A 21960-nucleotide genomic window follows, 5' to 3' on the forward strand; every position below is an offset into this window, starting at 1 on the left:
AACAAGTGATACATCTTTCATGTATGGATGTGGTTTTGTAAATCATATGTAGCTATAAAAATTAATCAAAATCTAATTGTGGAAATGTTTTCTAGGGAATAATAATAATCTCATGTTCTTTATCACCTTTTACACAACTATTCAAGTTGAAGTGATGTGTATCTCATGTATGAGCGAGTGTGATTTTGACTGTATATATAAAACATTAATATCTAATTGTAGAGATATGTTTGAGTAGGGAGTCAGTCATTGCAGTCACGTCTTTTTCCCATAAGTTCCTATTTCATATTTTTATTTTTAAGTTGTTAAAACAGTATGTGCCATAAAGAAATAAAAAAAAGGAATAGTTGCAAATTTAGCATTTAAATTCAAATTAATTAAGTATATAACACAATTTAAAAAAAATTGCAAATATAGCAAAATTTGTCAAATTCTATCAATAATATAAGTCTATCACTGATAAACCATGTTGCAAATATTACTCTATCACTGATATATCATATGAAGTCTATCAACAATACAAGTCTATCGGTGATAGTTTTGTTATATTTGTAATTTTTTTTAAATGTTGTTATATCATTAATTATTATTACTAAAATGGTCCTCCATTGCAATTTTCCTAAAAAAAAATATTTAACATATAAATTATAATCTCTTACAAAAAAAAATTCCCTTTATACATAGATATAGAATCAAACCTTCAATATTCAATCTTCGAATCTACTATAAAGTTATGAATATGCTCATAAAAGTGTGTTTAACTTATTAATGAAAAATCGATATAATTACCAGATGTGAAAACAAAAGAATAATTTATGTTTTATATTATTTCAACCACTTCGATTGTTCCATTATTATTAATGCAAAATAGTTGAAACTATAAATCTATATAATTTCTTAGACCACACACACCGTCACTTTTATTAGCCAAAGAAAAACAATTATGGTCACCCATTATTTTAGTAATTTACACATCATAATCATTTAATAAAATCTTATCTTTCAAATTAGAGTAAAAATATATTTTTTTATTCTACTTCGATTTTTTAAATTTAAAATTCCAAGTTTACTGTTGATAGTCGCAAAAAAAAAAAAAAACAGATGTTTTTCTTTTATTTTATTGTCAACAAGTTTTAAACCTAAAGTTAAAATAATAATAGTAGTTAGTAGTGGATGGAAAAATTTGGACTTGACATGCATTCAGATTTGAAATTTGAAAAATAGGAGACTTCCAAAAACAAATAAAAATAATATTAAATTTAAAATGAAGAAGAGATGTAAAAGATGATTTGTAATTTTTTCAAATTTCGATTAAATTTTATCTTTATCTTTTATCTTTTATTTTTATTGTTTATTTTTATTGTTGACCGACTAGATTCAAATTCACCCATAACAATAACAAAAATAATAAGTAAATTAACACATATGATCATCTCCACCTTCACCTCCATGTGATTAAAACGATAAGTTTGTGGTCGAAAGAGATGATCGTTTATCATAAAGTTAAATCTATAACAAAGAAGAAGCCAGAATTCCAAACGATTTGATATAAGATTTACTTTAATCATAAAGTAGCATTAAAATATGAATGTATTTTTTTTTTTTCTAATCTCAAACATACTTATTTTTGACAGGTCCAAATCGACTGGTAATAGTAATAATGATAAAAAGCGAATTAACATGGATGGCATTGGGCAATAATGAGAAGTAAACAGCGAGGGGACCCTTGGGGGAGGCATTAGCCGGCAGTTGGGTTTGGTCATTGGGCACTTGGCGTAGGGTCATACCAAACCCTTTCTCTAACCACTTTCATTTACTTGTCTCTATCTTAATTTTAATTCATTAGTTCCTCCTTTCTTACCTTCTTTTTTTTTTTTCTTTCTTTCTTTCTGTCTTTCTTTCTTTTTCTTTTTAAAGTTAATAATTTAAAGATTCATCACTTGCATCTTCCTTCAAGTTTCCTTTCTGATTTTTTCATAAAGGTGAATAACAAAGAGAGTGTAGAATAAGATAAAGTTTGGTTGGAGGGAAGATGGAAGGAAAGAGCTGAGTGGAAAATACTTAAGATTTGTTTTTGTTTAATTTAATTTAATTTTAATAAATAATGTAGTGTTAAAAGTTAATAGGGTTGATGCGTTGCAAGTACTTTAACCAAAGACACACATTATTTAAGAGAAGATCATATATAATATGAGTGGAAGGTGATAACATCTCAATTTGATATGATGTATTTTGCATGAAAATAGTCATATGAAATTAGGGATTATGTTTTAATGGTAATAATGTATCCAATTATTTTGGAGATATATGTGGTGGGAGAGACGGATAAATTGTCTCTAACAAGTGTTATCACTAACCATATCGTTTACTCTCGTATAACAATGTCAGTAGAATCCTAATTAAGTGCAAAAGCAAAAGTGGTTTGAGCCTTAGAACGAGGGGGAAGCTAACTCTTCCACTGTGTATACTTTATCCAAGAAAAGGATTGTTAGGGGTGCTTCCACATTAGCCTTCTCTGTTAACTGAACAAAAGAAATTTGTGTTGCCCTACCACTATGTATAGCTTTACATAAATGGGGAGCTCGGAATGTGCGAAAATATTTTAAGCTTTTTGTCGTGAACTCTTGTTTTTTAAAATTAAGCCTATAATAAACTTTGCTTCTAAACCTATAAAGTTTCTAAATTCTTGCTGCTTAATCAACATATAATTCGAGTACTTCCATGTGTAAAATTAAAGCACGTATGACTTAATTCAAAATTCAAAAACTTGGTAAGGTTAAGGTAGAGACATGATCACCATATATATAAATATATACCAAGAAAGTTTAGAACGAAAAATTTTGTTGTACTGGTTGTCTCATTGCAGTACACGAGAAGCCAAAAGTCTTAGGAGATAAAGGAACATGAAATGTGGGGTTAATGAAAAGGTTTTGTAGATAAACAGATAAGGTTGGGGAGTGTTCATGCGTACTTTGTTAATGGCAGGCAAGATTTATCTGAAAATGAGGTTTAAGTTGAAATTTATACAGAGATAGAAAGAAAAAGCCACGTGAAGTTGAAGAAAAAGTTAGTCCCTACAGCTAACAACAATAATAAAAGGCTCTCTCTCTCAACTCAGATGAATTTTTAAAAAAAAAAATTAAAAAAAATAAATCAGAAACAGAAGATCTCATTGAAAAGAAAGAGAGAGAAGAAGAAGAAGAATTATGTATAAATTCAGGCATTTGGGTTATTTGTTGGGAAATGGAGAAGTGATCCTATACAATCTTAGAGTTCTTTATTGTTGTTGTTGTTATTATGATGGGAAAGAGATTTGCAAAGTGGAAGCAAATGGCGAGACAACAGAAAGGGAAGCTCTATATTATGAGGGTTTGCATTTCAATGCTTCTTTGTAGACATAAGTACTCTCTTCATACATCAACCAACACTTGTACTTTTACTTTCATTTAAGGGTTTCTTTTTTTTTTTTTTTCTTCTCTTTTTCTTTTGATCTCTGAAGCTCGAGATCTTGTTTAGATAGAAATACGATGTAGTCCTCGCAAAAAAAGTATTGAATCTGAGTGTTCATTGTTTTGGATAATAATGCATTACATACCATTGATCATGTTTCTTGTTCGAATGATGAATCGATGAAAGTAAGTTATAATGTAGATGGGCATGTGACGTCGTTGGTAAGTTCTATAGATTATTTGGCATGAGATTAGAAGAATTACAACATTTATTTCATCCACGCGTACATCAACTAGTTCAAGTGCAAAATTGATACAAGTATAGTTATGTATAATCCAATTGTTGGTTTATTTAGCATATAAAACAGTTATCTTATTGACCACATCGGTTGAAATGAGATTTGGAAATTGTTGAAGGAAAATAATTTATAATAAAGATGTTTATGATCAAATACTTGTTATGTTTTAGAACCATTGGGCACATTAATGAGGTTGAAGGAACTAAAAATATATTTTGTTCACAAAAAAGAGGCTAGCTTTTAAAAGTTTTGGTATGGAAGTAAGACATTATTGAAATGTGATTGTAGAAAGAATTAAGAGGATGGTGATGAGATATAATTAGTAGATTTAGATGATGATTTTGGAGATGAGATTACATGAATAATTGGAAGTCATCCCAAAGAATGATATTATGGCGGCTTATACAGGTTGGATAATTTTGGGTGGTGGATGGAGAGGGTGAAAGAGATGAGATTGGGTAATGTATATGAGAATGAATGATTGAGGGAGGTAGGGGGAGACAAGTTTCATGTGGGTTTGTCAAAACTTTAGTTGAATCAGACAAAATGGGAAGGGAAATTGTAAAGACAAATCAAATATAATGAAGAAAGTAAAAATGTTTAATAAATCACCGACATGTCGAAATAATGTTTGATCGAACAATTTGGAGCCTTTGACTGTGTAATGTAATCGTATGAAAGAATAGTAAGAAAGTTGGAGACTATTTTACCATAGTCCACAAAAATTCATGTGAAGATAGGAAGAGAGAGGCCAATGAAACTAAATTACAAAAAGGGACCAAAGAAACTAAAATACATTTTCTTTTTCTTCATACATTTATTTCATCTGAGAATCAAACTTTCTTCCTTTTCATTCATCATTTTTTTCTCTGCATAATTAGTGATATGCCAAAAACATGATCCAACAAAATTTTCTACTTTTTCTTGCAATTGTTTTAAATAAATACATCATCCTAACTTCTTCTTCTAGTTTTGTTTTGATGATAAATATAAGTGACATCATATTTATTGGCTCAATCCTGCTAAAGAACTAGAAAAAGAGTTAGATTATCTATTATCAAAAGGGAAGGAGAAAATCTTTAAGCTTGAACGAGATTAAGGTATATCTACGTTACAAATCACAATAGTCTTAAAAAAGAAAAAAAAAAATACATTTTTAGTCCTGAGTTTAGATAAATAGGCACATTTGATCTATGTGTTTACCATTGATCACCGTTTGGTCCCTAAGTTTTGAAGAAAGAATTTAAAAGGTCCCTCCATAAAAAAAAAAAAAAAACCATTAAATCTAATATTAAAAAAAAAAAAAGGTAAGTAACAATATTTGAAAATTTAGCACCACCGATAGTAAGTTTGCTTTCTTTGATTTTTTTTTCTTAAAAGTATTGAAAATGTCCCTAAAGTAATTTTAATTATTTTAAATAATAACATGGCATTTTAATTAATTTGAAGAAAAAGAATATATTGAGTGTGCAAAGTGTGTGGGTTCAGGAGGTGGTGATGTTCATATTCTAATAGCTCTAAATAATAAAATGAAATAGACATCGTACAAAAAAAGGGATAAAAAATGATTACTGGGATTTCAAGAAAGAAATATTTAAAAGGACAGTAAATGGGGGACAAAATTTGGTGATTCCAACATATAATAACACTATCAGTTCCACTTAAATGGTCTAAAAGTCTCAAATTTTACATACATGGTAGGCTTCATTTTAAGCTTGTAGTTTGTTTACCTGAGCGTTTTCTTTTCTTTTCTGTTTTTTTTTTGCTGTTGGGGGGGATTTGTCAGTTGAAACTTGAGCTCTGAATTTTGTTTTTACTATTTTAAACACTTTCAAGACTTGTTATTAGAGGTTCCTAACAGTTCCTCAGTAGACTTCTTTGGTGTTTGGGCCTGCTTGGTTTGATGTTGACCTCCCTGGGAATTACAAAAGAATCATATATTAGCATTCAATAATTAATAAAAAGAACTTAGAAATGTAAGAACTGATATCCAGTCAGTGCAGAAAAAATTGTTTATAAATACTTAGAAAGTAAATTCAAATAGGTCTATAGAGTATGTAAATCTTTTGCTCTTTGTTCTTTTATTTTTGTTTGTAATCAAATTTCAAGGCCAAAGGTTTTGAGACAATTGATCTCATTGCTACCCGTAATCAGTGTTGCCTTGGCATGGGTTCTACTATTTCTTTCTGGAAGGATCATTGGCTCATGTGGTGCACTTTTCGAGGCTTTTCCTCATTTGGTTCTGCTTGTCTGTTTTCCTGATATTGAAGTGGTTGAGGTTTGGTAGGTTGGTGATTCTGAGGCTTGGAACTTGCATCTTCGTCGCAATCTTAATGAGCCTGAAACTGTTGAGTGGACTTCCTTAACACAGTCGTTCTCTGTCAAATTTCGTTTTTGTTCCCAATTCTTTGGGGAGGACTATTGACTCTTCCTCACCATTTACCGTGAAATCTCTCATAGGTAAAGATACTTGGAAATTTATAAATGAGACGAAACATTTGTACCTTCTGTGCAGTTAATCTCCTAATTGATGGAGCTCTTGCCATAGAGGAAGCAGCAGCAGCTGCAGCTACACGAATTCTGCAAGAAGTATAATTGGAATAAACGAAACAATAGCATTTAATATGTCGTGTTGAAAGTTTAAATGAACTAATTAGAAGCATTAACTCCGCAGTACCTTTTGTGAACATCAACATACTCATCTGTTTCATCAACAATCTCCTCCTGCATCAATAGAAAAATGTTACAGCATAGGTTAAAATTATAGGTAACATCATGATTCCAAAAAGATGAGGGAGATGATTGTTTGCCTGCAAAAGCTCTTCGAATACATCTTCAAGGGTGATGATACCAATAACTTCACCATCTTCTATGTCCTCTGATGAATGGCTTGGCCCATTTATAGAAGAAGCATCATTGCGTCGGTAAGAAGGTTGCCTACTTATAACAGAGGTCTTTGAAGTTCTATCAATATCAAGGACTACACTATCTGAATTCTCATCATGTTTACGTAGTAAAGGAGCTGTCAGTTGGGATTCCGTGCCTGAGGCTTTGTTGTCCTCAAATTCTTCTCCATCCAATGTGGGAGGAAGAGCCTTGTTTTTGCCTTTTACTTTCACAACAGCAGCCATGTGACTACTCCCTTTCTGAAACTCGTTCAATATATCATAAAGAGGCATGTCCGAAGGAACCCTGCAATTAAGTTACAATTTAAAAGTGCTTTTGGAAAATCGGGGCAGGGGGGCAGCACTGGAGAACGGTAGAATAGAAAATGCACCTTGGAATCCTCCGAATTGAAACAGCACTGACTGGGGTCTCCGTTTCAGGTCGTACTGTTAAAAGACTTTTCACCTGATTCCACGCAGGTATAGTAAGAGTAAAAAAAATGAAGAAAACAGTAGGCAGTAAAGAAAAACACCCAATATCTCAAATGGGGAAGTTCTTTGTGGAAGATAATTGCAAAACCCACCAGTAGAAGCCCTATGATATTTTTTGGATTCCCAGAATAAACAGGAACTCGACTATGACCACGAGCAAGAATTTTTCCCATGGCTTCCCTGAGTTAGTAGTTCAAGGAAAGGGTGAGTCAATGCACACAAATAAAAGCTTTGCAAATGACTTTCTAAATTATCCTTACAGACTACAAAGTGAAGAAACGCATTCCAAAAAATATGTTTAGTGTAAAAGGTAGAGATTAGAATTCAAATTAAATCTAGATATTAACGCATGTGCCCCTCAAATGACTGGAAAATGAGCAAGAAACAAGAATGAAAGAACATTTTTAACCAGCTACTCAACAGCCGGTGCACCACAATATTCATTCCAACGGAATCATTAAACTTAAATACTACCAACTAATTTATAAAGACCATGGTAAGAGCTAATTTCAAAAGGTAGATCTTTCAGCAGTCTCCACTCTCAAAATAAGGAAGTTTAGAAATTGGTGAGTGCCAGTAACATGAAAGCAGCCTTACCAGTCCAATTTTGAATTTACATCCAAGGAAAAAGTTGATTCAATAGGTGTCATTGCCTCCTCAGCCGTCTGTTCAAATTAGATAAGAAAGACCACCGAGATTCAAAATAGGTTATTTGGAAACATGAGGGGGTGGGGGTGGGTGGTGTCCAACAGAAGTAAAAGTTAGACAGCAAGTTGATGGCATTGCAGCCATTACCTTTTCCGTCAAATCTAACGCACCACTAATGATTGTTGTTTCATCATGGGTGAGTTCACCACCCTTTCCAGCCTATAAACAAGTAGTAAGATTTAAGAGGGAAAAAAGATGACTGGAATTTATATCATTTTGCGGCAAAATTATTCACACACCTCTAAACTGTGGATGGAGACAAGAGCTTTTAATTGTGCACGCCTAAACAATGCCTCGTTGTGTCCCAGCAAACAGTCGAGAATCTGAAGTGCAAGAGAATTTTAATTGGCTTTAGTAGTCAGCGTAAATGAAGGAGAGGACCAAGTAACGGCAAGGTAAGATAATAGGAAACAGCCAACATTTGTGAAATAGGACTCGGAAAACAAAGCACTTTTCCCTGACAGTCTTTATTCATTTCAGTAAAACGATCCAGAAATGCCTCCTTATCCCCCTAATGACCCAATAGACAAGAAAAATGAGGATGGAAAACAACTTTGTAATGGTGCTATCATTCACATAAAAAATTTGAAAGACGTACATACAGCAACAGGAAGCCTGCTGGATATTATTCTACAAGAAAAGAAGTTTAGCATGCAAGGAACCTTTCAAACAACTAGCTAAAATCAAGGCATAGTCACCCGAAGCTGTTGGCTTGCAAAACCCTGTGATAATTTTAAAAGAATCTTCGAGGATCCCAATTCCAGTGGCAACAGCTAAAATTAAGTAACTGCTAACTCACATGCTTACTACAAAGCCAAAGTAACAACATACTTAAAAAATTACCTTCCCAATGGGATAAGCAATTGGGTAGCAAATAACCATCAAAATTCGTACAAGGCACACAAAATTGGCACCTACAGCAAGACCATACCGGGTGCATATCGCTTGTGGTATAACCTAGAAGTAACAGAAAGAATTCCAAACAAAACAGCATAAGTCATTCATATACAATTAGCAGGATTAAGGGAAAAACCAGAACAAACTATAACCATAAAAAAGCACCATACCTCTCCAAATGCCAATACAAATGTCACAGAGAGAATTATAGCAACATACTGATTAAAAAGTTTATCCAAGTATATAGGAAGTGCCTGCAGGTAGCAAATGTCAAAACAGTGAGAAGCTATACAAAATTCAATACAGGTATCCAAAATACAGCGACGAATACATTGAGAAATGACAAATATTTGTCGTTCAACTGAAAAATCTCAAAGATAAAACCCATAATTTCTAGTACTAATTTCTCCCCCTAAATGTCATCCTCATTTCGAAAGAAATGGAAAACGTCCCTGTTCTGTATGCATTGTAGAAAAGGGGGGGCTCCGGATCCAATCAATTCAATTACCTCCATTGCAACGGCATTGCATAATAGCAACGTAACAAGAAGCTGATGCTGCTTTTGAACCACTGGTAGTATAGCCGCTGAATGCAAACAATTGCAATTCGTAACAAATTAGAATAAGCACAATCACAATCGTAAACAGCAAAGTGATGCAAGCCAGAAGCACAATCATGAATTAACTCCAAACGCAGAGACGCTATATTCCAAATTCCATTTTACTACTAATCGAATACCAAGGGAATTGGCAATCGAAGAATTAGAACTACAGATTGAAAAAAACAAACCAGCTTGTTTCTTCTCCACAGCGGTGCCACTGCGTTGAAGAATTTCGAGGTCGACAAGACCAAGAGACATGAGACCAAGGGTTAAACCGGACATGATTCCAGCAAATAGAACAAAGACACAAGAGATCCCAGCGTAGGTGAACCACAAGAGCGATCCGAACGGAATTTCACCGGCGTCCGATTGAAGACCCGAATTCCGGGTTAGCATTCGAGTCAACATCACCGCATTTATAAAATGCATCGTTAATGTTGTTCGGATTCTCCTTCTTCCTCCCTTATTCTCTCTATGTAATATCTCTCCCCTCTCTCTTCTCTGGGCTTGGCGGGGGTCCGGCGGAGGAGTTTCGGGATTGTTGATTTCCCGGTAGCGGCCGTACTTTAGTTTATTTCGTTTGGTCTAAATAAATGGAATAGAGATATACTCATGCCTTTTCCCTTCTAAATTTATATATTTTTTCTCTTTCAATATAAATATGTGTATTTGGATTTAGATTTATTTTTCAAAAATAAAACTATTACCAATTTCATTTTCTATCTAAGGGTGAATTTTACTTACAATATTGATTTAATCTATAATGAAATAAGATTAAAAAAAAATAAAAAATTATGGCATTTGAAACATAGAACATATTTTAAATTTTATACCATAGCCTTATCAATCAATTTTAGCATTTATCATTAGACAATGAACCAAAAAATTGTCATCAATGAAATAATAAATTGGCCTTTTTTTTCCTTTGCACAAAAATGACTTTTCCTTTTATCACTCTACAATTTTAGTATTTTCAAACCATATCCGCTGAATTAGAAAATATTTGCAACTTTTCAAAAGTTTAAACCTTTTTTCTTGGTTTTTGATTCTCTTTTCAAAACTAACTTTTAAGATGCTAAAAGTCATATTAAAAGTCATATTTGATTTTTAAATTAAACCTACTTTGTAAGGATCCATACCAACTTGTAAAGGATGATTTTGTAACCTAATTCAATCTTAAATTTATGTATGGATTGATCGTTTTGTACTCAATTTGTAATATCAAACTCATGGTTATATTTCACTATTGAATTTTTATTTTATTCTAAATCACATATCCCAACACTCCTTCTATTTAATTATGTTCCATCACCTAACCGATCTCTATATATATATATATTATTAAAGCTCAAAATACCACTAACTAAAATTTGTATAAATAATTATTTAAAAAATATTTTATTCCTAAACTTTTGTTGATATATTAACTAAAATCATAAATTAATAACAACATTAATTTAAACCTCAAGCTTGGTCGGTTTACATGTTTATATCACTTTATATGTCTAAAATATATAATATAAATTTAAAAAATCGTTCATCAAAAAACAAACCATTGAAATAAGTTATTTTACACAACTTTGAAAGAAAATGAAGTTAAAGAATTTAAATTATTTCGCTTATATAAATACAATCTTATTTTCGACTTACTTTTTCTTTTTATTGGTTATTTTGTGTATTGTTTGCCATGTTTGAATGATGAAAGTTTCAATTTTATGAAATATTTATAAAATAACGAGTAAAAATAAAAAAATTACTAAACTTTCTTATGATAATTTAGTGTTTGATTTTTTTTTTTTGGGTTAGAATTTAGTGTTGTAATTCAATTACTTCAAATTTAAAAATGATTTAATGGTCGTAGAAATTAGTGAGATTTATTGCATCACTAACGTGAGAAGCTAAAAAAAGAAATGGAATATTTTATAAAATAAGAAACATCAACATCAAAATTTGAAAATATTATTTTGAATTGGAACTTAAATTTTACAAATTTAAAAATACAATAAATGAATTATTATAAATTAATATAAAAGATGAAAATACAGAAACTAATTTGTTAAAGTATAAATTTTAGGAAGGAAAAGTATTGTTTAACAAAAATCCATCAGGGGTTATAGAAGAGGATCGGGAAGCCACGTTGTTGGGTTAGAGAAGTTCAAGGAAATGTTAAGTGATAGGGACGGTGAACGGTATGTATTCGCAGAGAGGCTTCCACGTGGCCCTTTACTATCCTCGGATCAACATCGAGATACTGACACGCGTCAACCATACTTTAACTTTATGATTTTTTCTTTTGTTCAAATATAATATTTTGTTTAAATTTTCTCTCAATCAATTTTAAATTAAATTCGTATTATTGGTTTTTTAATTTCAATCTTTAAGGTATTTGTTATTTATTCATATTTTTACTATTTATATGTATTTGTATAAAAGTTTAAATTATTATTGGACCAAGAATAGCCAAGCTTCAATATTATATACTGTCACACGTCTATCAAATTTATAAATTAAAAAGTTATTAACATATAACAAAAATATAACTTAAATAACCTAACAACCATCCATAAAATAGGTATAAAATAAATTAACTAATAAAAAAAATGACTTGAAATATGAAAACCAAATACATAAAAATGAAATAACAAACTTATAAGAAAATAAATTATAAAATTTAGGAGATAAATTGATGAAGAAGCCAGACAGAAGTTGAAGGAGAAGAAATTTTTAAAACTAAACCAAAAAAATAAGGATGATTTTAAATATTAAAATGAATTTATATAAATAAAATAACAAATTTACAAAAAAAAAACACAAATAAATAAATAAATAACTTGCCTCATAGCATAGGAGAGGTTGAGGAGGAAGAAAAAAAATGTTGAAAGTTTTATAAAAATAATAAAATAATAAAATGAATGCAGTTAAATAACTTTAATTTAGGTGAGAAATAATATAATTATATTTATGAGTGAAAATCAAAGAAATCAAAGAGTTTAATTTGGGGACAAGCGAGTAACGAGTAAGCTGCCTAAACTAAAATGATTATGTATACATATTAAGAATTAAATAAAATATTTTATATATATTATATATAAAAAAAAAATTGATAGTGAAGATCAATGTCAATAGTGAAGGATGGATGTTGCACATGTACATTGATGGCTTGATTAGAGACTACATGTACTTATAAACTGTATATATATAAAGATTAAATTATTACATAATTAAAAATTGATATACAATTTTGATGAAAGTTTTAACAATAAAAGATTAAATTGTTACTCACTGATAAAAATTTTTAAAAATTAATAATATGAGAACTAAGTTGTTAGCTTAGTAAAATTGAAACAAATGAAAATTTGAAGAAAAAATATAGTGAATTGCACTTGTACGAATTGTGCTGGAATATGTTAATTTAGAGCATGATATTTGGTGGTTATAAAGGATAGGATGATTATAAATATAACAAATAGGTTTAAAACATCTCCATATAAAAAAAAAATGTAAATATAACAGATTTTAGATAAAATTTATAATTAGTAAGTCATAGTGGTAATAGAAGAAGTGTATAGTAATAAATTTTTGTGGATTTAAAATTATTTTAAAAGGTTGTTATACAAATTATTAACCATAAGAGGGCTACCCATTTGGTAACCTATGAATGAAGTACAAAAATGGGATGATAATTGAAGGTGAAGACACCTATTGTTCGAAATCCAACTTCCAAAACAAGAGCATTAATTAGGAATATGGCTGTTTTTGTCTATTCAATCATATGAGATATGACATAGGAAAATTTCTCAAAACTCCAAAAACTGCCTAACATTGTTCAACAACAGTACAAATAATAAGTTCATTGTTCAACTACAGATCCATCCCGACTCTGAAATAACATTTTTTTTTTCCATCTTCTTTATATTACCACCCAAAATTCATTAGACAATTTTTTTTTTTTTTTTTTTTTTGCAATAAAATAGAAAGAGAGACAAAAATATTACAATACAACCTGTTTTTCAAAAAAGGGCTGATTTAAAAAAGTTATCATTACAAATTGGGTAAACGGGCTAATCTTATATGGGTCGCAATGAAAACTTTATTATGGGCCAAGGGAAAACGACCCAAAATAATGCCCCAGATAGAACTCGCCCCTTAGTGTATCCACAACTCAATGCCACGAGCCAAAATAGGAGAAGGGAAATTTCCACTCAAAATCTCGTGTATCATAGTATATATAGGTGTCATAGAGTTGAGCTAATTCTAATATAAAAAATCAATTAGATTAATAAAAAAAATTATTTAAACTAATTCGAGTGACGTAGTGTTGGTATTGTCAACTTCAAAGTTAAAGATTCAAATATTCGTCCATTTGTCTTAATCACCCTACCTCTGTAAACAACAAAAAAGTTTAATAACCTATTTGATCTTTTCAAGATCAATTCACACTTACATGTGTAAACACTTGGATTAATTATCAATTCACATGTACATGTGTAAACACTTGGATCAATGTCTATAATTACATCTCACATGAGCATGAGTTGTATTTATGAAGCTTTTTCTTGAACCCTCGTAATAGCATCTATATTTGACTTAGCAAACAAATGCATCAATTCACATTTAACCACCTCCACCAAATAATCCATCTTAATTTCATGCATATATAAAGTCCTTGTACTCCATTTTTCTAAAATACACCATTTAAAGTGTGTTGAGCAATAAATTTTGACAAATTAAATTATGCTACATTATCACATTAAATATGGTTCAACAAACAAATGAGCTTAAATCCAAGTTCAAGAAGCAGATAAGCTCAAGTATAAGCCCAACAAGCAAATAGACCCAAATTCAAGTTCACCTAAAAGTCCATAAAATTTCTCTATAAATAGAGACCCTTGCCATTCATTTTGAATAGTCTTTGGTTGAAGGGATAATTGAAGCTCTAAAGTACTGAAACTCTAAAGAATTGAATATTCAAGCTTCGCTTCTACAAGCTTTTTAGACGTGCAAGTTTGTATCAACCTCGAGATCAACATATTCTGAAAGATTGAAAACTTGAAAGATTAAACTTTCCTTGGATTCTAGAAGATCGAAGTTCAAATCAACTTACAATTACAACATCCTAAAGATCAAAAAGTTCTAAAAATGTTATATTGTATTTGAGAAAAAACATCAAATGAGTAAATACTAGACATTATATTCATAATATTCATCAATATATCGAAGTTCAGTTTCACGAAATACATTCTTTTCGAAATTTAATCCTCTCATATATATATATATATATATAATACATATCAAAGATAAGTAAAACAATTAAAATAAAATGGTCCGAAAGAAAATTATAGTATCTATTTGAAGGAACAAAAACATTTAAAATAAAACAATAATATACAATTTTATTTTCCCATCAACAAAAAAAAAAAAATAATATATACATATAAATAAAATAACCTTGTACTATTTTTTTTTTTTTTGGGGGGGGGGGGGGGGGGGGGGGGGGATATTAACTAAAATAATAACAAAAATCTAATGATGACAAGTCTCTAATATATATATATATAAACTGCTGTATATTCTTACTTCCAACGTGACAGAATTTTCTTATCTTGATAACATAAAATATACCCAGTAACTATAATTTAATAATAATAATAACTTCTTTCGAGAAAAAAAAACAATAATTAAGTAACAAGTGGGTTAATGATTTAAATTAAATTAAATTAAAATCTAGTAAAGTGGGTTAATAGTTTGAAGCAATTTGGTTGGACGATTACGAATTTATGATGTGTGTAATACAATATATATCATATCATATATAATGTGATATAAATATAATGTAATATATATGTATGTGTTTGTTAGTGTGACTAACTGATCTATTATAATCATTCATTTGCTTAATTATAAAGTTGGAATCAGGACTTTGGAGTCTCCATCCCTTTCAGTTGTGCTCCACTAACAACCTTACACATTGCATATAGCCAATAATAATAAGAAAAATAAACATTCCAACATTAAAATATAACTTTCATTTTTTAAAATATAATTATATATGGTAGAATAGATGCAAATATTTAATAATGTTGTAAAAGTTTATAGATTTGCTAGAAATAAAATTGAAATTTAGGCATTACATAATTGATATCTTAACCTAAAATAATGCTTTGAGAATCTTTATTATCTTGTATTTCACTATAAAAAGTTAACTCCTCCATCCAAACCAATCAAAGAAACACCATGGGTATTAATCAATTCATTATAGTTGCACTTCATCTTCATCTTCAATTATGTTTAATTATTACTCATGCAATTGGATTGTTTTCTTTATTCGTAGTTTCTTTATGTTACGATAAGGTTTCTTTTAAGTCATTACTTATTTATTTGTCAACTACATGTATGATAACTATCTAAAAATATGCACATATCTCATCCATACTATAATTAATATGAACTGCATATCTTGAATCTTCCATACGTTGTTCAAATCTTCTAATCTTATTTGTATACTCAAATGTATATAAACGATCAGTCAATTTACTTTTAAAAAATCACTTTCAAATTAGTGTTTTCTTTGAGATATTTGACCAATTTTTTTCTTTATTATTAGTGCTTCAATTTTATTTGAATTATTGAATCTCAAACTTTCAATTCCTTCCTTATTTTATCATCAAATTTCATATTTATTTGGAGTAAGAGATAAAATTATAAAGAGTTTGGTCAAGAAGTTAAGGAACAGATAAACGAAAAGGTCCATAACAAAACAAAGTATTGGAGAGAGGAAAAATGAATAGGTCAAAATCCAAACTAGGAGGCTTCAACCTGGAAAAGAAAATGCCTAAGATAGGGGATAACTTAAAAACTCTAACAAAAATGATTAAACTCAAACAAGCTCCATAAATAGGAGGAAGAAAAACCCAAAAATCACATACAAAAGTCTTCTACTTGCTATAAATTCATCACGTGCGCGCTTACTTAAGTATCAAAGTGTATGTGACAAGCATCACACTATTAAGTTCTCATCTCTTTTTCAAATAATGAATTTACCGATATTCTTTGACCAATTTTTGACCATGGTCGACTTTTTAAATAATAACATATTACATAAAAATAATAGTAATAATAACATGTTAAATGCTAAATAAAGGAAGTTGAGATAATTTCCATACCAAAATTAGTAAATCTCCTTTTTCATTTTATTCCAATCATCCATATCCATCAAGACACGTGGCCATCTCAAATTTCAAACAAAAATTACAATACAAACACAACTACACCAAAGCAGCTCCACACACGTGGGAAAAGAAAAACTATTGATAGTAACCGCACGTGCAGATTCCACGCTATAAACTCAATGACTCTTTATCTTTTAATTTATTTAACTTCTATAACAAAACATATCTAAAGACTAAAAAAAACCACCATTATCATGCATCTTATCTAATTATCAAATCTTATCATATAGTTTGTACATGACAAACACTTTTATTTGTATGATTAAATTTGAATGCATAAAGATGAGTGTAACTCCTCCAATACACAATGCAGAGAAAGATGTTGATATGTCTCTGTTGTTGTCACGTGCCATCATTTGGATGAGTAATATACTCTTAAATTGACTGAAAAAGAATTATTCAAAAAACTGCACTAAACACCTTTTCTGTAAGTTTGAAACTATTTTCAGAGAGAAATTGGTCAACGATCTTGAAGCTTGGCTTTACTACAAGCGTCTCCCAAGCATTATCAGACGAATAGTCTTCGCTGTCAAGTTGTAGGAACACTTCAGTAGCGTCGATACGGTGGAGATTATTCCATCCTCTCCATTTGCTTTGGAGGCGGTGAATCTTTTGTCGTTGACGACACGCCAATTTTATTGTATTTTCTTTTATTTTTAAAATGGCCGCCTTAAGGATTCGAGATCGAGTTTTATCGTCAGTGGCAGAATCCATCTCAGCGCGTAGAAATGCGTCCAGTTCCGGAACTCCAATTGCGCGTCGAATTCCATGTCCATAATCATTTCCTAATCCATTAGGATCAAATAAACTTCGTACCTCATTAACTAATCCATTTTCCAACATTCGATCAACACGTTCCGACACGAACGAGTTGAGGATGGGTAACGAAACGTCCACCCATAAGAAGCAACAATCATAACGGTAACGAAACTCAGGCTCCTCCTCTACAAGAGATTCGATGAAGGAGTTGGAGCCGCCGGCCAGAATAGGGAGACATCGTTTTCCTACAACAATGGAGTTGATCGTCGATGAGGCATGGCGGCGGAAGTCGGCGACAGTGAAGTTTGAATTGGGATCGGCGATTCCAAGGAGGTGATGTGGGACGCCACAACATTCTTTTTCAGTGACTTTATTGGTGAGGACTTTGAGTCCTTTGTAGACTTGGATTTTGTCGGAGTTTATAATCTCAGCTGGAAAACGAGTGGCTAAATCAATTGCCAACCGTGATTTCCCGGTGCCGGTAGCTCCCATTACAAATACCACTTTGTCTTTTCGCCGGAAAAATGGTTCCAAATTCAGTGTGTTGTTTGTGCCTTGAAAGTTTACTAGCGGTGGCTCCACTGCAATTTGCTTGCAGCTTGTCGATAACGAAATTTTCATTCTTTTAACTGATGATCAATATATTGATCCTCTCAAAGTTTGCTATAAGAAAAATTAAAATCAAACCATTTACAATATTAATAATAATATTAACGACAATAATAAAATTCGTTTGAACTTGTAGGGTTGTTCATAAGTTGATTATAATAACTAATAGCTGACAATTTAATTACCTCTGTTCTTTACTATATACAAAATTCACATGTGATTGCATACTATTTGAATTTGAGTTGTATTTAAAATTAATACAAATTATTTTAATTTGAATTACAAGCAATGAGAGATGATGATTATAACAATTAGTCAATCCAAAAGATAATGAACGTTTTCAAATAATTTTACAGTGGACTATTATTATATATATTAGAAATTGACTAATATGATGATAAAAGACTAATATCAAGTGACTGAACTATAATAACCCATTCTAGAGCGAGAAATGGTCGTCTATCTTCATCATAATTTTTTTAAAAAATAAAGATTGGATTTTGTTAAAATAAATAAATATTGTTAAGATAGTCTTGTAATTGATGGTAAGAATTAGAAAGTATATAATTATTGTAATATTAAGATATAGTTTATGTTATGGTTCATTTTTCAACTCAATAAATATTGTTAAGATGATTTACGACACAGTTCATAAAATCAATTTTTTACACACTTCCTTTGTCATGTAGTACTTAATGTGTTGTGAATAATGAATTTATTTGTACTAATTATTAAACAAAATGACTTGCTCCCATGCATTAATTATAATTACTTTTATATGAAGTATTTGAGTTTGTATTACTTCTTATGTAATTTTGAATAGTGATAAATTGGAAGCATAGGCTTCACTTTTGTGAACAGTATCCTACCATTAAATTATTTTCAAATTTCTATTTTTAATTCACTAACAAAAATATAATAATACACTTAATTTTATAATTTAAAACAAAGGGTTTTTTTTAATGTATTATTAACATCAAGTAATATCAAGAATTACTTGTTGGACCTTGCACTATTCTTGGTAACAATGTCTTTATGAGTAACTAAGATAAGTAGTATTAAGAGAGTATAACTAAGTGATAGATTAAATAATATCTTAAAATGCTTCAATATAACAAAAAAAAAAAAGATATGAAAATAAACATGAAATTGAAGTAGTTATGAAGAAGGGAAATTTACCTTTGTATGGAAGAAAACTTGGTGTCGGAAGATGCGTAATACAAGTGTATGTACAGAACCTCGATCTAAAAGGTGGCGAGAGATAAGAGCGAAAAGAGAGAAAATAGAGTGAAAACTTACGAAAATGGAAGTATATGTTTTATCAAAGTCATAACCTCTACAACTATTATATATATATATATATTGATATGGTTGTAGAGTAAGAAAGAATATTGAAGATGGGATGATATATATATATATATATGCAATTTTTGTTTTGTATTTTTTTTTAAAAAAGTTTATGATCAATCCTACCAAATGATGTTCATCTTAAATCTCTCCACAAAGCAATGATAAGATTGGTTTGGGGTATTTATATATACATGTTGATGAGGAATGGCTAAACTTCACTTTAATTCCCATCATTTCTTTAATCTAGATTCTCTTTTGATCTTTTTTTTTTATATATATAATATGATTAAACTAATAGTTTTATTTATAAAAGATAAAGTTTAATTATAATTAACTTTCATTGTTTGTCAAACATAAAACTAAATTCAACTTGTATTTGTACCTACTCGAGAACGATAAATTTTAGTTTCGAATTTAAATCTTCTAGTTTATGTTGTACTAAAAAAAATTATAAATTTCATTTAAGGTTAAACATTCAATTTTAAAGATATAGATTTATCTATCACACGGTGAAATATGGTATGAAATAAGGATTAAAACGTAAATTGAAATTGTTAAAAAAGAATACTTGTTGTAGTAAGTAAGTGTATGAAATATCTCAAATTTAAAACCTACATCAATTATTTTAATTTTTCTTTAAAAGAAAATTCTCTATTGTTTGGTTTATTAAAAATATCTGTTACGACAAAATCGAAAAATATATATATATTTTTTTTGCTTGATGTGATATTAAATTATTGTTTTATTAATATATTTAGATAAGTAGACGTTTTATATAAAAATGTAAGTTAAACGACATGAATAAAATTATTTATTTTATTTTAACAATGTGTATGATAAAATCTAGAACTAATCTTTTAACGGAGAATACATATTTTATATTGGCAGAAATATGTTTATATTGGCAAAAATTTGCTAATTGGTAAATTGTAATTTTTGAAATAATAATAACTAAATTACAAATTTGATTATTCTAATTATCATTTATAAAGTTATAAAAATTAAATTTTAATTTAAAAACTCATAAAATATTGTGAATTTGATAAAAATATTTCCAACATACTAACAAAATTTCAAATTCTATCAAATAATGTACAAGGACATACTAACAAAATTTCAAATTCTATCAAATAATGTACAAGGATAGACATTGAGTGATAGAATCGTAAAAGTCTATTAGTTTCTATAAATAATATACAAAGTGTAGTTATAAATATTTTAATTTTATTTTACTATTTTAAAAACATGTGAGGTTGAATAAATTTGTAATTGTAATATTTTAATTTATTTTACTATTTAAAAAAAATGTGGCAATGAATAAATTTGTAATTTAACCGAAATAAGAATTCTATAAAATTTGATAAGAATTAAAAAACCATTTTTGAAAAGGACTGTTTGAGAAAGAAAAAGAAAAAAGAAGTTTATTTTGGGGTAACCATTAGTCCGTACATGAAGGTATGGTCAACTCAAGTATAAAAAATGTTATAAATATATTAATAAAAAATGAAAGGAAACTTTTGCTCCTCAAGTCCTTTTGCACATAATTTAATTAAAAAAGAAATAAATAGATGGAAGAAAAAGAAAAAAGAAAAAAGAAAAAAAGAAAAAAAGAAAAAAAGAAAAGAAAAGAAAAAGAAAAAGGAAAAGAAGAGGCACCCACTACGTACAAGTGTAGTGGGATGATATAGCATTTTAAAGAGGTAGTGGGGGCAAACAGAACTTTCTCTTCATAAAGTCCTTTTTTTAAGATACCTAAATTTTTTTATATTTCTTTTTTCCCGAAAAGACAACCTAATAAATACTTAACACTTTTACTATTTAAAGCCACATAGCTTATTTTTAGTAAATTTTTTTTCTTTTACAAAAAGGAGAATCCATCTTCTTCTTCTTTTTCTTTTTTCTTTTTTCTTTTTTTAATTGTATAACATGTAGATTGTCATGCGTACTACTACTGACATATGAAAGTGTTACCGATCATGATATTTGTGATTCAAATTTTATTAATCAAGTGATTCTAATATGCTTATAATCACTTTTGTTAATGGTTCTTTTTTAAATCATGACTCTTCAAATCTTTTTATTTGGGAGATACTATTGTAATTAAAAATATATTTGTTATGATTAATTTTGGACTTAAAGCTCGTTGACATAAGATAAGAATAGAAGCAACAAAGTCAAGAAAATAACAAGATTTTGGTTAAAAAATATTTACTCTTTAACTTAATCATTAGAGTGTGTATGACCAAATATCATTTCTCTTTGGATGGTTACACTCCTCTCATTCAAATAAATTCATTGTGTAATGTCATGTGAAGGTCAATTACGTTTTTCCTACACTCATATTTGAGCATTATGACTGGCTTCTGGATGGAGGATATATACCTAAATCTATATACTTATATTTAAGTTGACCATGATATGTTATTTTATTCTAGACTAGGCATTTGGATCACTAGATTTTCTAGTTATTTGGTAATTAATCCTATTAGACTATATTGCATTATCTACAATGGTGTGCCACTTGACCTTTCTCTCAAAATCCACTCTCAATGCAAATCTATATCTTTCTTTTCGAAATAAGTAAATTACAAATATCTTTCTTTTCAAAATAATTAAATAAATGTAGGGTTCTCCCTTCAATATTTCTAGTTAATTTAAAAGGAAAAATGACTTTTTTAAAAA

General features: G+C 29.5%; 2 protein-coding genes across 2 annotated transcripts; both read right to left on the reverse strand.

The window, feature by feature from the left end:
* Positions 1-5304: 5304 nt before the first annotated feature.
* Positions 5305-9956, reverse strand: LOC101215393 (DUF21 domain-containing protein At4g14240). Its single transcript, XM_004150273.3, has 13 exons — positions 9520-9956; positions 9239-9315; positions 8901-8984; positions 8677-8790; positions 8073-8156; positions 7921-7992; positions 7723-7790; positions 7218-7305; positions 7026-7099; positions 6559-6940; positions 6426-6472; positions 6253-6328; positions 5305-5663 (listed from the first exon to the last, which is right to left on the reverse strand). Exons 1-13 carry the CDS (start codon positions 9758-9760, stop codon positions 5580-5582), a joined length of 1491 nt encoding a protein of 496 aa, XP_004150321.1. The 5' UTR covers positions 9761-9956; the 3' UTR covers positions 5305-5579.
* A 6535-nt stretch (positions 9957-16491) lies between these two features.
* On the reverse strand, positions 16492-19398 carry LOC101215150 (adenylate isopentenyltransferase 5, chloroplastic). The gene is made up of 2 exons (XM_004150272.3): positions 19108-19398; positions 16492-17982 (listed from the first exon to the last, which is right to left on the reverse strand). The coding sequence occupies exon 2, from the start codon at positions 17938-17940 to the stop codon at positions 16960-16962; it is 981 nt and encodes a 326-aa protein (XP_004150320.1). The 5' UTR covers positions 17941-17982; positions 19108-19398; the 3' UTR covers positions 16492-16959.
* Positions 19399-21960: the final 2562 nt, after the last annotated feature.

This window comes from Cucumis sativus, chromosome 6 (genome assembly GCF_000004075.3).
Source record: "Cucumis sativus cultivar 9930 chromosome 6, Cucumber_9930_V3, whole genome shotgun sequence".
NCBI lineage: Eukaryota > Viridiplantae > Streptophyta > Magnoliopsida > Cucurbitales > Cucurbitaceae > Cucumis > Cucumis sativus.

Bases quoted from the DNA above. Each gene is read 5' to 3' on its own strand.
- LOC101215150 (XM_004150272.3), bottom strand. From the start codon at position 17,940: ATGAAAATTTCGTTATCGACAAGCTGCAAGCAAATTGCAGTGGAGCCA.
- LOC101215393 (XM_004150273.3), bottom strand. From the start codon at position 9,760: ATGCATTTTATAAATGCGGTGATGTTGACTCGAATGCTAACCCGGAAT. The intron at 6,473-6,558 runs GCAAACAATCAT...CTATTGATGCAG, and splicing joins TATTCGAAGAGCTTTTGCAG to GAGGAGATTGTTGATGAAAC. The intron at 5,664-6,252 runs GTACAAATGTTT...TGTAATTCCCAG, and splicing joins GGAGATTAACTGCACAGAAG to GGAGGTCAACATCAAACCAA.